Below are 14,866 nucleotides of genomic sequence, written 5' to 3'. Positions count from 1 at the left end.
ATCTGAAGAGTCTTCATACCTTTAAGGAAGTCATTTAATGATGTGTTAATGGCGCTGTAAAAACAGGGGGTTCAATGCAGGGTTCAGGGACTCATGGAAAATGTCAGTCAAAAAAAGGAGTCAAACTTTTGAATTTAGTGAATTTGACGCTGTGTTCCATTCTGTTTTAAATGTAAGGAATTATTATTATTATTGTTGTTGTTTTATTCCATAGACAATAGGAAATAAAAATAAACAAAATTGCTTTACCCTGCCTCTGAAATCATAAGATAATAAAGACAAATATTTGTTAATATTAATTAAATAAATAGTAGTATTTTAATTCTATAGTTGTGCTATACAATTATCCAATTATATATAGGCCTATATATATATATATATATATATATATATATATATATATATATATATATATTATAATGTTTTTACTTAATAATCATAATAAAATATTATTATTATTATTTGTCACAGTGTCTGGGTTGTGTCCCTGGGTTTCCACTAGATGTCCTCCTTTCTCACGGTGTCTGTCACCTTATCACTTCCTGTCTCCTTATTTGGTCACCTTCCTCCTTGTTTAGGTAATTGATTGTTCCCCACCTGTCTCCTGTTTCCCCATCATCCTTTTGTGTATTTATACCCGGTCTGTCTGAGTCTGTGTCACGGAGTCCTTGTGTATGTTTCATGCTTTCCGTAGTCTTGCCCTTGCCGTGTGTTATTGTCTGTTTTCATGTTGTTTGGATATTCTGGTTTTGACCCTGCCTGGACTGTTTATGCTTTTTGGATTGCCCCTAAATAAACCGCATACCTGCATTTGGATCTCTCCGTGTTTCTTGTATCACCGTACGTGACAGAAGGACTCCGTCACCTTGAGATCCAGCGGTATGTCGATTAACGCTTCTTCCCCAGCCACAGAGCGGGAGAGGAGCAATCGGTTTGAGGGAACCCGCCTGGTCGTGTTTCGCGGGACCAGGGGAGGTCGCCGAGGAGGAGGTGGGCGAGAGGAAGCTCAGCATCGCTCTCCACCATGGCCCCTCTTCGACTCGGGGCTCACGTGGGAGGGACCAGAGCCGCCGTTTCACCAGGGCAGAAGAAAGAAGCCAGCGACACTGCCCATGATGGCCGCTGGTCCAGCACCACAGCACAAGATGGCCGCCAACCCAGCGCCGCTGCGGTGCATGGCCACCAACCCCGCACCACGAGGCCAGATGGAAGGCCTCACACCACAGTGCAAGATGGCTGCCAGCTCAACACGAACGCCTAAGATGGCCGCTGACACCTTTCTCGATTACTTCGAGATGTTATCTAAGATCCTAGAGATTCCCAAGACTGTTCATGTCATGGCTGCTGAGCCAGCACCACAGCACAAGATGGCCGCCAGCCCAGAGCCACAGCACAAGATGGCCGCCAGCCCAGAGCCACAGCACAAGATGGCCGCCAGCCCAGAGCCACAGCACAAGATGGCCGCCAGCCCAGAGCCACAGCACAAGATGGTCGCCAGCCCAGCGCCACAGCACAAGATGGCCGACTCAACGCCTGAGTCTCCAGACAAGGTATCACCGGTTCGCCAACATAGAGGGCGGAGGAGGAGGAGACAGGCGTCTACCGTTCCTCAAGGCCCAGAGGACGTTCCCGAGGCGGTGCCCGATGCTGTTCCGGAGGCCGAGGCGGTGCCCGATGCTGTTCCGGAGGCCGAGGCGGTGCCCGATGCTGTTCCGGAGGCCGAGGCGGTGCCCGATGCCGAGGCGGTGCCCGATGCCGAGGCGGTGCCCGATGCCGAGGCGGTGCCCGATGCTGAGGCGGTGCCCGATGCTGTTCCGGAGACCGAGGCGGTGCCCGATGCTGTTCCGGAGGCCGAGGCGGTGCCCGATGCTGTTCCGGAGGCCAAAGCGGTGCCCGGAGACCGAGGCGGTGCCCGATGCTGTTCCGGAGGCCAAGGCGGTGCCCGAAGCCGAGGCGGTGGCCGATGCTGTTCCGGAGGCCGAGGTGGTGCCCGATGCTGTTCCGGAGGCCGAGGCGGTGCCCGATGCCGAGGCGATGCCCGATGCTGTTCCGGAGGCCGAGGCGGTGCCCGATGCCGAGGCGGTGCCCGATGCTGTTCCGGAGGCCGAGGCGGTGCCCGATGCCGAGGCGGTGCCCGATGCTGTTCCGGAGGCCGAGGCGGTGCCCGATGCCGAGGCGGTGCCCGATGCTGTTCCGGAGGCCGAGGCGGTGCCCGATGCCGAGGCGGTGCCCGATGCTGTTCCGGAGGCCGAGGCGGTGCCCGATGCTGAGGCGGTGCCCGATGCCGTTCCGGAGGCCGAGGCGGTGCCCGATGCCGTTCCGGAGGCCGAGGCGGTGCCCGATGCCGTTCCGGAGGCCGAGGCGGTGCCCGATGCCGTTCCGGAGGCCGAGGCGGTGCCCGATGCCGTTCCGGAGGCCGAGGCGGTGCCCGATGCCGTTCCGGAGGCCGAGGCGGTGCCCGATGCCGTTCCGGAGGCCGAGGCGGTGCCCGATGCCGTTCCGGAGGCCGAGGCGGTGCCCGATGCCGTTCCGGAGGCGGTGCCCGATGCCGAGGCGGTGCCCGATACTGTTCCGGAGGCCGAGGCGGTGCCCGATGCCGAGGCGGTGCCCGAGGCCGATGCTGTTCCGGAGGCCGAGGCGGTGCCCGAGGCCGATGCTGTTCCGGAGGCCGAGGCGGTGCCCGAGGCCGATGCTGTTCCGGAGGCCGAGGCGGTGCCCGAGGCCGATGCTGTTCCGGAGGGCGAGGCGGTGCCCGAGGCCGATGCTGTTCCGGAGGGCGAGGCGGTGCCCGAGGCCGATGCTGTTCCGGAGGGCGAGGCGGTGCCCGAGGCCGATGCTGTTCCGGAGGGCGAGGCGGTGCCCGATGCCGTTCCCGAGGCCGAGGCGGTGCCCGATGCCGTTCCCGATTCGGTGCCCAAGACCGGTCTAGAGTCAGGGCTAGTTCCTGTTGACCGTCCAGAGTCGAGTCAGGTCCCAGTGGACTCTCCAGAGTCAGGGCCAGTCACTGATGACCTTCCAGAGTCAGGGCGGGTCACCGTTGGACGTTCAGAGTCAAGTCAAGTCACTGGGTGGGCTGCTGCTCGGGCCTGTTGGACTCCGGCATCGACCACAGGGGGGTGGTGGTCTTCTGCTCCGCCCTGGGGGACTCTGGCGTCGACCACGAGGACGTGGTGGTCCTCCGCTCCGCCCTGGGGGGCTTCCGCTCTGACCACGAGGACATGGTGGTCCTCTGCTCCGCCCTGGGGGGCTTCCGTTCTGACCACACGGACGTGGTGGTCTTCCATTCCGCCCTGGGGGGCGTACGCTCTGACCACGAGGATGTGGTGGTCTTCTGCTCCGCCCTGGGGGGCTTCTGCTCTGACCACACGGACATGGTGGTCTTCTGCTCCGCCCTGGGGGGCGCTTGCCCTGACTACACGGTTGTGGTGGTCTTCTGCCCCGCCCTGGAGGACTCTGGCCTCGACCACAAGGACGTGGTGGTCTTCTGCCCCGCCCTGGGGGGCTTCATGTTGTTTTTTGTTTGTTGTTTTTGTATTTACTCCTGTCCCTGTTCCTCTCTGTAGTCTGGCCCTCCATCCCTCCCCCTGAACCTCCTCCAGTCCTCCTCCCTCCTGGTCTTCCTGTTTTGTGGTTACTTTCTGGTGCCTGTTTCCAATGTCTTTCTTTTCTGGCCCTCCATCCCTCCCCCTGAGCCTCCACCTGTCCGCCTCCCTCCTGGTCTGTTTTGTGTCTGTCGTGGAGCGTCTGGGAGCCGCTCCGTAGAGGGGGGGGTTCTGTCACAGTGTCTGGGTTGTGTCCCTGGGTTTCCACTAGATGTCCTCCTTTCTCACGGTGTCTGTCACCTTATCACTTCCTGTCTCCTTATTTGGTCACCTTCCTCCTTGTTTAGGTAATTGATTGTTCCCCACCTGTCTCCTGTTTCCCCATCATCCTTTTGTGTATTTATACCCGGTCTGTCTGAGTCTGTGTCACGGAGTCCTTGTGTATGTTTCATGCTTTCCGTAGTCTTGCCCTTGCCGTGTGTTATTGTCTGTTTTCATGTTGTTTGGATATTCTGGTTTTGACCCTGCCTGGACTGTTTATGCTTTTTGGATTGCCCCTAAATAAACCGCATACCTGCATTTGGATCTCTCCGTGTTTCTTGTATCACCGTACGTGACATTATTATTATATAAAACATTATACTTACAGAGAGACACTGACTGTTTTATTCTGCTTTCTAAAGACTTGAAATATATATATATATATATATATATATATATATATATATATATACAACCCGAATTCCGGAAAAGTTGGGACGTTTTTTAAATTTGAATAAAATGAAAACTAAAAGACTTTCAAATATCATGAGCCAATATTTTATTCACAATAGAACACAGATAACATAGCAAATGTTTAAACTGAGAAAGTTTACAATTTTATGCACAAAATGAGCTCATTTCAATTTTGATTTCTGCTACAGGTCTCAAAATAGTTGGGACGGGGCATGTTTACCATGGTGTAGCATCTCCTTTTCTTTTCAAAACAGTTTGAAGACGTCTGGGCATTGAGGCTATGAGTTGCTGGAGTTTTGCTGTTGGAATTTGGTCCCATTCTTGCCTTATATAGATTTCCAGCTGCTGAAGAGTTCGTGGTCGTCTTTGACGTATTTTTCGTTTAATGATGCACCAAATGTTCTCTATAGGTGAAATATCTGGACTGCAGGCAGGCCAGGTTAGCACCCGGACTCTTCTACGATGAAGCCATGCTGTTGTTATAGCTGCAGTATGTGGTTTTGCATTGTCCTGCTGAAATAAACAAGGCCTTCCCTGAAATAGATGTTGTTTGGAGGGAAGCATATGTTGCTCTAAAACCTTTATATACCTTTCAGCATTCACAGAGCCTTCCAAAACATGCAAGCTGCCCATACTGTATCCACTTATGCACCCCCATACCATCAGAGATGCTGGCTTTTGAACTGAACGCTGATAACATGCTGGAAGGTCTCCCTCCTCTTTAGCCCGGAGGACACGGCGTCCGTGATTTCCAACAAGAATGTCAAATTTGGACTCGTCTGACCATAAAACACTATTCCACTTTGAAATAGTCCATTTTAAATGAGCCTTGGCCCACAGGACACGACGCCGCTTCTGGACCATGTTCACATATGGCTTCCTTTTTGCATGATAGAGCTTTAGTTGGCATCTGCTGATGGCACGGCGGATTGTGTTTACCGACAGTGGTTTCTGAAAGTATTCCTGGGCCCATTTAGTAATGTCATTGACACAATCATGCCGATGAGTGATGCAGTGTCGTCTGAGAGCCCGAAGACCACGGGCATCCAATAAAGGTCTCCGGCCTTGTCCCTTACGCACAGAGATTTCTCCAGTTTCTCTGAATCTTTTGATGATGTTATGCACTGTAGATGATGAGATTTGCAAAGCCTTTGCAATTTGACGTTGAGGAACATTGTTTTTAAAGTTTTCCACAATTTTTTTACGCAGTCTTTCACAGATTGGAGAGCCTCTGCCCATCTTTACTTCTGAGAGACTCTGCTTCTCTAAGACAAAGCTTTTATAGCTAATCATGTTACAGACCTGATATCAATTAACTTAATTAATCACTAGATGTTCTCCCAGCTGAATCTTTTCAAAACTGCTTGCTTTTTTAGCCATTTGTTGCCCCCGTGCCAACTTTTTTGAGCCTGTAGCAGGCATTAAATTTTAAATGAGCTAATTAAGTGGATAAAAGTGTAAAATTTCTCAGTTTAAACATTTGCTACGTTATCTATGTTCTATTGTGAATAAAATATTGGCTCATGTGATTTTAAATTCCTTTAGTTTTCATTTTATTAAAATTTAAAAAACGTCCCAACTTTTCCAGAATTCGGGTTGTATATATATATATATATATATATATATATATATATATATATATATATATACACAAGAAGAAGAAGAATTAAAAGAGATCAAAGTCAAATGTTTATTTATATTACATTTTTGCGCTGATGATTAAAAAAATGCATTAAAAAGGAAATAAATAATATCATGCTGATTTCATGCTGACTCTCCATTAACAAGTGGGAAAAAATGACTTTTGCTTCTCAGAAATGTGAATTCGTAATGTTTCTTTGAAACACATTGAACATTTATAATTAAAACCAAGAGCCAGTTCAAAAATATTCATAATTACTTCATGAAAGATCCCACAGAAATGTCAGTGATGCTTAAACTGACTTTTAGGACAGAGGTTAAACAAGTTAAATTCTCATCCACTTTCTCCACAAATAAAGTATTTTTTCAATCAATAATATATAAACCATCCAACACAGACCTACTTTAGTAATGATATGCTTCTGTAGAAGCCACAAATCAACAAGATTTCATCTTAATTTCTACAAAAAAATTTAATTACCAAATTATAGGACCTCAGCAGCCACTACTCTGCCCTAAAATACAAGCCACAATGAATATATTACAGTATTTTGCTATTTAAATCTTATAATCAATGACTTAAAGTCAATATTCATCTATTTTTAATTAATTTATACAAGTTAATGGCATTCCTGTAGCTCAATCATGGCACTAGCAATGACAAGGTCATGGGTACGATTCCAAGCTAATGCATGGACTGATTAAATGCAAAACTTGAATGCAAAAAAAAAAAGTCAGTTTGGATAAAAGTGCTTGAATAGTACGTACATTCTCTCGATATGCAAACAGTTTTATACTTTTGTCTTTTTCTCCACATTTCTTCAAAATTCCAAATAATTAAAACTTTAAATAAAAAAATGAGCATTTATATTTATTCATTTAGCAGATGAAATATGGCGATTCATCTCAGAGCTGGCTGGTTTGCTTTAAGTCTTTAAATTCCCTGTGGAGAAAATGAATGAGAAAATCAGGGCTGTTCAAGAGGTGGGCTGCCACTGTTGAGCTTTATTGAGAACATAATCGCCTCTGTCCTTCATATTTAGAGGGTGAAAGGTTCTGGATGGGGTCAGTTGAGTTTAAACTCTCTCTCTCGCTCTCATGCATGCAGACGTCTTCTGTAGTGTTTAACCTACATGTGTGCAACTGTCTGTCACTGCACAGGATCTGTCTCTCTCTTGTCCTCTCCGTCTGTCTTTCATCAACCCCCTACACCTTAAACAGTTTGTTTTTCCAGGGTGTCTCTTGCTTTCTCTCTCTCAACAGTCCAGTGGCATATGAACAGCTGCCGGTTCGCCTGAAACTTTTTCTGTCCGTCATGCATTCACAAGCAGATACTCAATCCGATTCAGCTGTTTTCAGCTTTGCTGATATATTGCTGGCAGTGTGGATAAGCGCGTACTGTACACTTAAACTGTCATGTGAAGACATGAGGGGACAGAATGAATATTAAACTCTACATGGAATGCATTCAGAATGCATTTTGCCATTGTATTGTGACTGAAAATATGATTAAACAAAGTGGATGTTCCATGTATCAAATCAGAACTTTACTTGAATGGAAATTCTACATTACTGTTGTATTAAATGTTAAAATTAATAACAGAGATATTATATTAACTGCTATTTGTTTTCAGATATCATAATTACACTCAAATAAAAACTGAATTCTCTGTGCACAACTCAGTTGCACATATTGTTTTCATAAACAACTGTCTTCATGCCAGATTTATATATAATTAAATGTAAATGAGCTCCTTTTTAGTGTTTATGTGAACAGTTGATTACTTTGCTGAGGTAAATGCAACGTTAAGTGACATTGCTCACAAGCTGTTTTATTGGGGTCATTCCATGTTTGAAATGCTGAATGAGTGATTACATGAGATGTGATACATGTTCCATAAGATGTACTGTATCTTTCAACATACCTTTATTTTGCACTATAACTTGTGTTACAGTGGAAGAGACTCCACTTGAAATGAAGATGCTACACAGTGATCCGTCATGGCATATTAAAAAGCATCAAAATGGAATTTATTGTATGCATTTCGGGACAGGAGTTGAAAAATTAGACTTTGTAACAAAGCACAAAACTCTTTGTGCATCATTTTCATCATCAGTACTCCAGTCTCCAGTGTCACATGATCCTTTAGAAATCATTCTTATATGCAGATTTGTCAATGTAAAATGTAAATGAGATTTGCTGCTCAAGAAACATTTATGATTATTATCAATGTTGAAAACAGTTGTGCTGCTTCATATGTTTGGTAACAGTGATTTCCAGGATTCTTTAATGAATAGAAAGTTCAAATGTTTTAACAATTGATCTGGAACAGAATGTTTTTTGTAAAATTATGAATGTATTTACTTTGACTTTTGAGCAATTAAATGCGTCTTTGCTGAATAAAAGTATTACTTTCCTACAAAATAAAATTTTATTGACCCCAACCTTTCAAACTGAATGGGAAACAAGGAATTTTCTTCATTACGACAGTGAGAAGTGGATGTTTCACATCAGAATGGAACCAAAATGGAAAGAAAGTTAGACAAAACATTGTCTAAACAGCCATTTACAGCTTTTTAGTATTCAGCCAATACCTACAAATTCTTAAAATGCCAAAAATAATCCAAATCTCAACCACTAAATGACATAGAACCATTCATTTGGTTACTGGCCTCTCTGCTCTCTAGATATCTTCATCTACATCGGCTAATGAAATGAACAAACAACATATTGTCTGACGAAGAATAGTATGCAATGATGAATCATATACAACAAGACTAGAAATATGCAAGAAGGAAGCAAATAGGGTCAGTCAAGATTTCCTGTTAACTTTAATAATGTGAAATAACAGATGCTTCTGAACGGCATCTCCACGACCCTCATGCATTTAACAACTGATCATACCCATAAACCGAACAATCTCTGCAGACGCCTGCTCATAAAACCATGCCATTAAGGATTTCCAGTCATTTTCAGCCTCCAGTGCCCTTTATGCAGGACCACATGCTGGACTCTGAGAACAGCCGCGTGGATGCATTCAGACCTCGTCAGACCGCGGGGAGGCACCTGTTCTGATAAACTCTCTCATTAGCCTTTAACAATCGCAGCCAAGTAACCACTTCCTGTCACAGACGCGCTGTGTTTCGCAACAGGGGGGAATTGTGGGAAGATGAGTTGCTGTGTTTTTTCTCCAGAGCAAGAGAATGCATGAAAATCTTAAAGCTACAGTTCACCCAAAATGTATTTTCTTTCTTCTCTGACACTTTTGTTGTCCATGCATTGAATGTGTATGTAAAAAAAAAGCAGCACAGAAGTAGTTTATACAACTCGTGAACAATGTTTCCAGACTTCTGAAGTGTTGCGCTACTGGTTTTCACATGTCATTACATACACTATCATTATGAAGGTTTAAGATTTTTCAATGTTTTTGAAAGTTATGTTCACCTAGGCTGCATTGCTTTGATCAAAGATACATTAAAAAGGACAAAAATGTTAAATATTACAATTAAAAAATGACTGTTTTCTATTTGAAAATATACTTCAATCTAATTTATTCCTGTGACGCAAAGATACATTTTCAGCATCATTACTCCAGTCTTCAGAGTCTTAAGAAATCAATCTAATATGCAGATTTCTTGCTTAAGAAACATTTCTGATTAATATCAGTTTTGAAAACCATGATTTTCATAAATCTTTGATGAATAGAAAGCTCAAAAGAATAGCATTTTTTTTTAAAAGATAAATCTTTTGTACCATTCACCATTAACTTTTTACTGTCAATTTTGATCAATTTAATGCATAAACGTATTCATTTCTTAAACTTTTTAATGATAGTATGTAATACGGACTACTTCTATAATATTCTAAAATTTGGATATTTTGCTAAACATCTGCTTTTGTGTTCCACAGCAGAAAGAAAACCAGGCACATTTGTAATAACATGAGGGTGAGTAAATAATGAGAGTTTACATCTTCTGTTGAACTTTAACTTCAAACAGGCCACACGCTCACAGAAGTGGGAATGAACTCTCTGGTTTTCCCATACACTGTGTCTGGAGGGAACGGGAGTGTTTGTGGCAGACTCAGGGACAGTGTTCACACGCAGTAGTCGACATCCTCTCTCAAACACATGTTGGGGATCGGCGCTGCTTTGATCGCGTGTCTCGGTAACCTTGTAGTCACATCAACTGGTTTCTGGTTTTACACCTTGCAGTGACGGGCTCATTTCTTCCTCATGTCTTCCTCTCTGTTCTTTCTCCTCACATCTTTCCAAACTAATTTTTCTGGGTTCATCTTCCCTTCCTTGCCTATGTCTCCCTTTAATGACTCACACATGACTGAGAGACTCTTCTTTTTAACACATCAAACAAAAATAGAATCATTCTGGAGATCAACAATTACTCAGTGCTTTAAGTGGCCCAAAAGAGGTGCCGGTTCTCTATTATAGCCTATATATATATATATATATATATATATATATATATATATATATATATATATATATATATATATATATATATATATATATATATATATATATATATACATACATACATATATTTACATATATATATACATACATATACATACATATATATACATACATATATATACATACATATATATACATATATATATACATACTTATATATATTTTTTTTTTTGAAGATGACTCCCCTTATCCCCTGAGGTAACAATAACTATATTGAAGGGGTTTTGGCGGAGTGGCGGTACTGAGTACCGGTGCGTACCGGCCCACTTAAAGCACTGCAATTCGCCTACTGATATAAATCGATTTTAGCGTTTCTTGAGAATAAAAAAAGTAACTTTTTACATCTCATCTGAATAAATCTACATGCTGCATTTATCCAATGTTAACAAATTATACTGTAAATGACGATGTTACATAATGCTCCACATCTCGCACCCCCCTCTAGCACACCTGTTTTGTATAAGTGCTCTGATTTAATGAGAGTATCTGTGGCTGATCAAGTACCATGTTGCTGTAAACGCTGCTTCATTTATCAAATCTGCCTGAGTTGCATGCAGCAGGTTTGTTTCATTAGCGCTTGCATCATATAAATCATAGTGACTGCGTCCACCAGACCAGCATGGGTCTCATTTTATATCAGTAACCAGCTCTATGATGAATGAGCCTGCTATTAATCATCATCTGCATGCAATGAACTCAGCAGAGCACACACTAACATAATCATCACTCGCTCACACAAATACATTTAGCATCAGGAGGCAAAGAGAGACTGATTGTTTTCTGTATTAATTAAAAGCACTTTACCAATGATGATGTGTTCAGAGACACATACACACACACACACACAGAAAGAGAGAGAGAGAGAGAGTAAAACCTCAGTTGTTCAGGTTTAGTCTCACACTGAATTGATACAAACTCTATGTGGGTGAATAACGCAAAAACGAACCCATCATATCTTATCCCCAAATTTTAAGAAAAAACAAAAACGTTTTTTGCAGGAATTTTACATTATGGTATTATTTTTATGTCAATTAAACATATTTACCCCAACAACTATCATTTTTCTAATGCATCTGGGCATGGCGAGATGTAAAAATTCTCTACAATTAAAAAAACTGCATATACCATTACTGAAATCAGAGTACAAAAACATAACGAAAATGTAGGAGAAAAATTTACAAATGTTTCTAAAAAAAATAATTCAGACAATGCAATAGGCTAAATAGGTGTGCAAAATACCTAAATTACCTGTGCAATCAAAACATTTGGATTGAAGTTTCAGATCAGACAGAAACCCTGATTTAAATAAATAACTGTGCAGTTTTACTTTTGCTTGTCCAAAAAGCTGTTTGCCTAAGTAGGCAGCGTAGGTTTTGAGCCGCAGCCGCACAGTCATGTGAAAGTTGTAAGTGCACAAAGCAATTCTAGTAAAATGTGTCTTACCGGCTGTAAAGAGCCCCCCGGCGCAGCAGACAGTCAGCACGGACACAACATGCGCGCAGACCGCGGGCAGGAGCGCACGCCTCGAGCTGTACCGGGTGGACATGGTGCCCGACCGGAGATCCACACGGACGATCCACGCGGATCACGGCTGCGCGATCATAATATAGCGCACGGCAGACGGACAGCAGCTGAGGACTTCCGACACTTCCTGAAATGTGAGAGACTCTCAAAAGCGTTTGGACGCGCTCGCCACACATCAACTCTCCACGAGCGCACGAGCCATTTGAACTCAAGCAACGGTTAGCGCGCGCCGCTGACCAGACAAGACACCGGGTTAACAGCTAATAACAACGTTCATTAACATTCGCTATCAAACAGTATGGTTTAACAGACAATCCTTGCCCGGTTTACAACGTTAATTTGAAGATTAAAAAAAAGTATACAGTGCATGCCGTAATATATATGTAGGTTATATGCACACAGTTTATTTATTTTTTCCAAATTACCAGAATATAAATACCTGTGGTTAGATTTATAAACTTTAAATCTTCTATTAAAAAAAATCTACTTTTCAGCTTTATGCATGTCTTAACCCATGATAAGATGTATGACTATAAGATAAGAGTATAATAAAATATTATAAAAAATATACATATATATCAGAAAATCATTGATTCCAATGATTCCAATGACTCTAGTTTTGTAATTTTTGGTGGCATTTTTCCCCATAGCCATGATTACTTGTATTAAGTCTTGTAGCTGGCCTCTTGTGACCTCTCATGATATCAATAAAGAAGTAAATTAATAATGCAAATGGTCTACCCTGTTTATGCCACGATAGAGTTGAGTCTTTATGTGCAGTGCATGCTGGTCCGAAACTACTGCACTGTGAATCTGCCCTGATTTACTGTAGCACAAGAGCAATAGAGCAGGAGTGAAATCACCACAACCATGATGAACCTGTGCATTACTCAAAAGCTGAAACCCATAAAGAACATGCAAAAGGAGAGATCTGAGCACAATCACAACATGAGTGAAAACTCGTTTCGAAAGAGCAATATACTGTGATTTCATCATTCTGTTCTTGCATTACCCCAATTTCAAAACAGCAGACAGGAATGGATCCAACTTAAAGAAACAGCAGAGATCCATTTGAAACATGTCCTCGTTTCAAAGACTGTCCTGCTGCATCGAACATAGAACCCCCATTTAAACAGCGATTAGCTTTTCCTCCAAGAACGATTGAATGAAATATGAATGCATGAATGAGTGTCTGATTGAGAGAATGAGTCACAGAAAGGATTTTACTAAATGTACGTCACTGCTCACAAGGATTCTTTTCATGAGTGATATGAGTTCATCACTCTTTACAATGAGTGATAGATTTTTACAAAACAATCATGATAACGGGGTTAAAAACAACCTACTAAAGCATCACATAAATAATACAAATTAACATAAAGTAACTCGATTTCCGTGTGTTTAGGGAAACCTCAGTAACAGCACATACTGTAGGTAAAGTCTATAGTCATTTGGTAGAATGGTCCTCCTCGTGGACCCCGAGCTCTTTGATGTAATTCAGAGGCCTGGGATCGTCCTGGAGTCATGTTCCAGCTGTCTCCAGGTGTGAAACAGACTTCAGACGAGCTCCTGTGATAAAGCAGGGTCAGTTTTCATCATATACATGTCCTTTAAACCTCACTGCATGCTTTCACCTGTGCTGGCCATTACTGCAGTGGGGAAAAAAACAAGAAATGCTTTATGATCAATTAGCTGTGGCATCTCCGTTTCACTTGATGAAGTTATCCTTCAGTTCTGCTATCAAAGAAGGTGTTTGGTTCATATATCTCCAGGTACGGACCCATCTTTAGCCCCTCAGCAGGGGTGATCAGATCCAAACTATCAGAACAGACTCTCCAGTCCCAGACAACAGGGTTTCCAGTTTCACGAATGCCTTTGAGAGATCCTATTCCTCATTCAGCATGTCTTTTAAAAGTTTGTAAAAACCCTTTTGTATCTAAGGAACCACAATAATTCTCAGAGAAAGGGGCGGTTTATTGGTTTATGCGGTTCGCTCTGATTCTAGGTCAGTATTTTGCTTGTAGTAATCAACATCCCGCTATGATTCATCACGGCTATTCATCCGAGGCCAGAAGAAGTTTCTCAAGAGCAGTATTCATCCATCCATCCATCCAGCCCAAATGCATTCGATTTCCTGTTATTTAGGACTGTGCTTTTAGGATTCTGTCATTTTTATTAGCATCAAACTCAGAGCCCAGAATACTGAGAATAGCCTCTTGCAAAAACACATCAATCTATTCGTCATGACAGTAGGAACAGACTCTAAATGTATATGGCCTAGAAGACAAAATCTGCTGAGATTTGTGCTAAAGGTTTAGAAGAGAAATAAGAAGGTATAAAACAGGGTTTTTTTTTGAAGCACAAAGCTGAATTGTCAACACTGACATATAAAAGACTCTCGGGGGCCTTTTGAGCAGGAAATGTTCAAGTGTAATGTTTGCTCTGTTTTCTGTACCCATACATCAGATGGATGTCTCTGTCTTGTGGAGGAACCAGGGTTATTACAGTTAATTAAAACTACATCCATAAAAAAGAGAGAAAGAAACTTTTGTTATATATATATATATATATATATATATATATATATATGATAGGTAAAAATTGATAGCCTGAATGCACTGTAAGTCGCTTTGGATAAAAGCATCTGCTAAATGCATAAATTTAATTTTTAATTTAATTTAATATATATATATATATATATATATATATATATACACTTTATTTCAGCTACCAAATAAAATAAACATTTTCATTTAGTTTAACTTGTACTAACCTAAAATAAACTACAAATGAATAAAACAAAATATTTCAAAATGTATACATATTTTGTATATTTTATTTCAGCTAGTTACCAATGCAACATTTCTCATTTGTATTTGGTTTAACTTGATGTACTAAAACTACTCAAATTGAAATAAAAAGTAATATTAA

General features: G+C 42.2%; 1 protein-coding gene across 1 annotated transcript in view; it reads right to left on the bottom strand.

Annotated features, from left to right (window-relative positions):
- The window catches only part of LOC132121705 (disintegrin and metalloproteinase domain-containing protein 12-like), a 104,169-nt gene extending 91,923 nt beyond the window's left edge, over positions 1 to 12,246 (bottom strand). Inside the window, exon 1 of the mRNA XM_059531416.1 lies at positions 11,855 to 12,246. Within this exon, the coding sequence (XP_059387399.1) occupies positions 11,855 to 11,957 (103 nt within the window). The 5' untranslated portion in view covers positions 11,958 to 12,246. The remainder of the gene's footprint in view (positions 1 to 11,854) is intronic.
- Between the last annotated feature and the right edge of the window lie 2,620 nt (positions 12,247 to 14,866).

This window comes from Carassius carassius, chromosome 39 (genome assembly GCF_963082965.1).
Source record: "Carassius carassius chromosome 39, fCarCar2.1, whole genome shotgun sequence".
Taxonomy (NCBI): Eukaryota; Metazoa; Chordata; class Actinopteri; order Cypriniformes; family Cyprinidae; genus Carassius; species Carassius carassius.
Note: the sequence above shows the minus strand (reverse complement) of the source record. Positions and strands in the feature narration are given on the sequence as shown.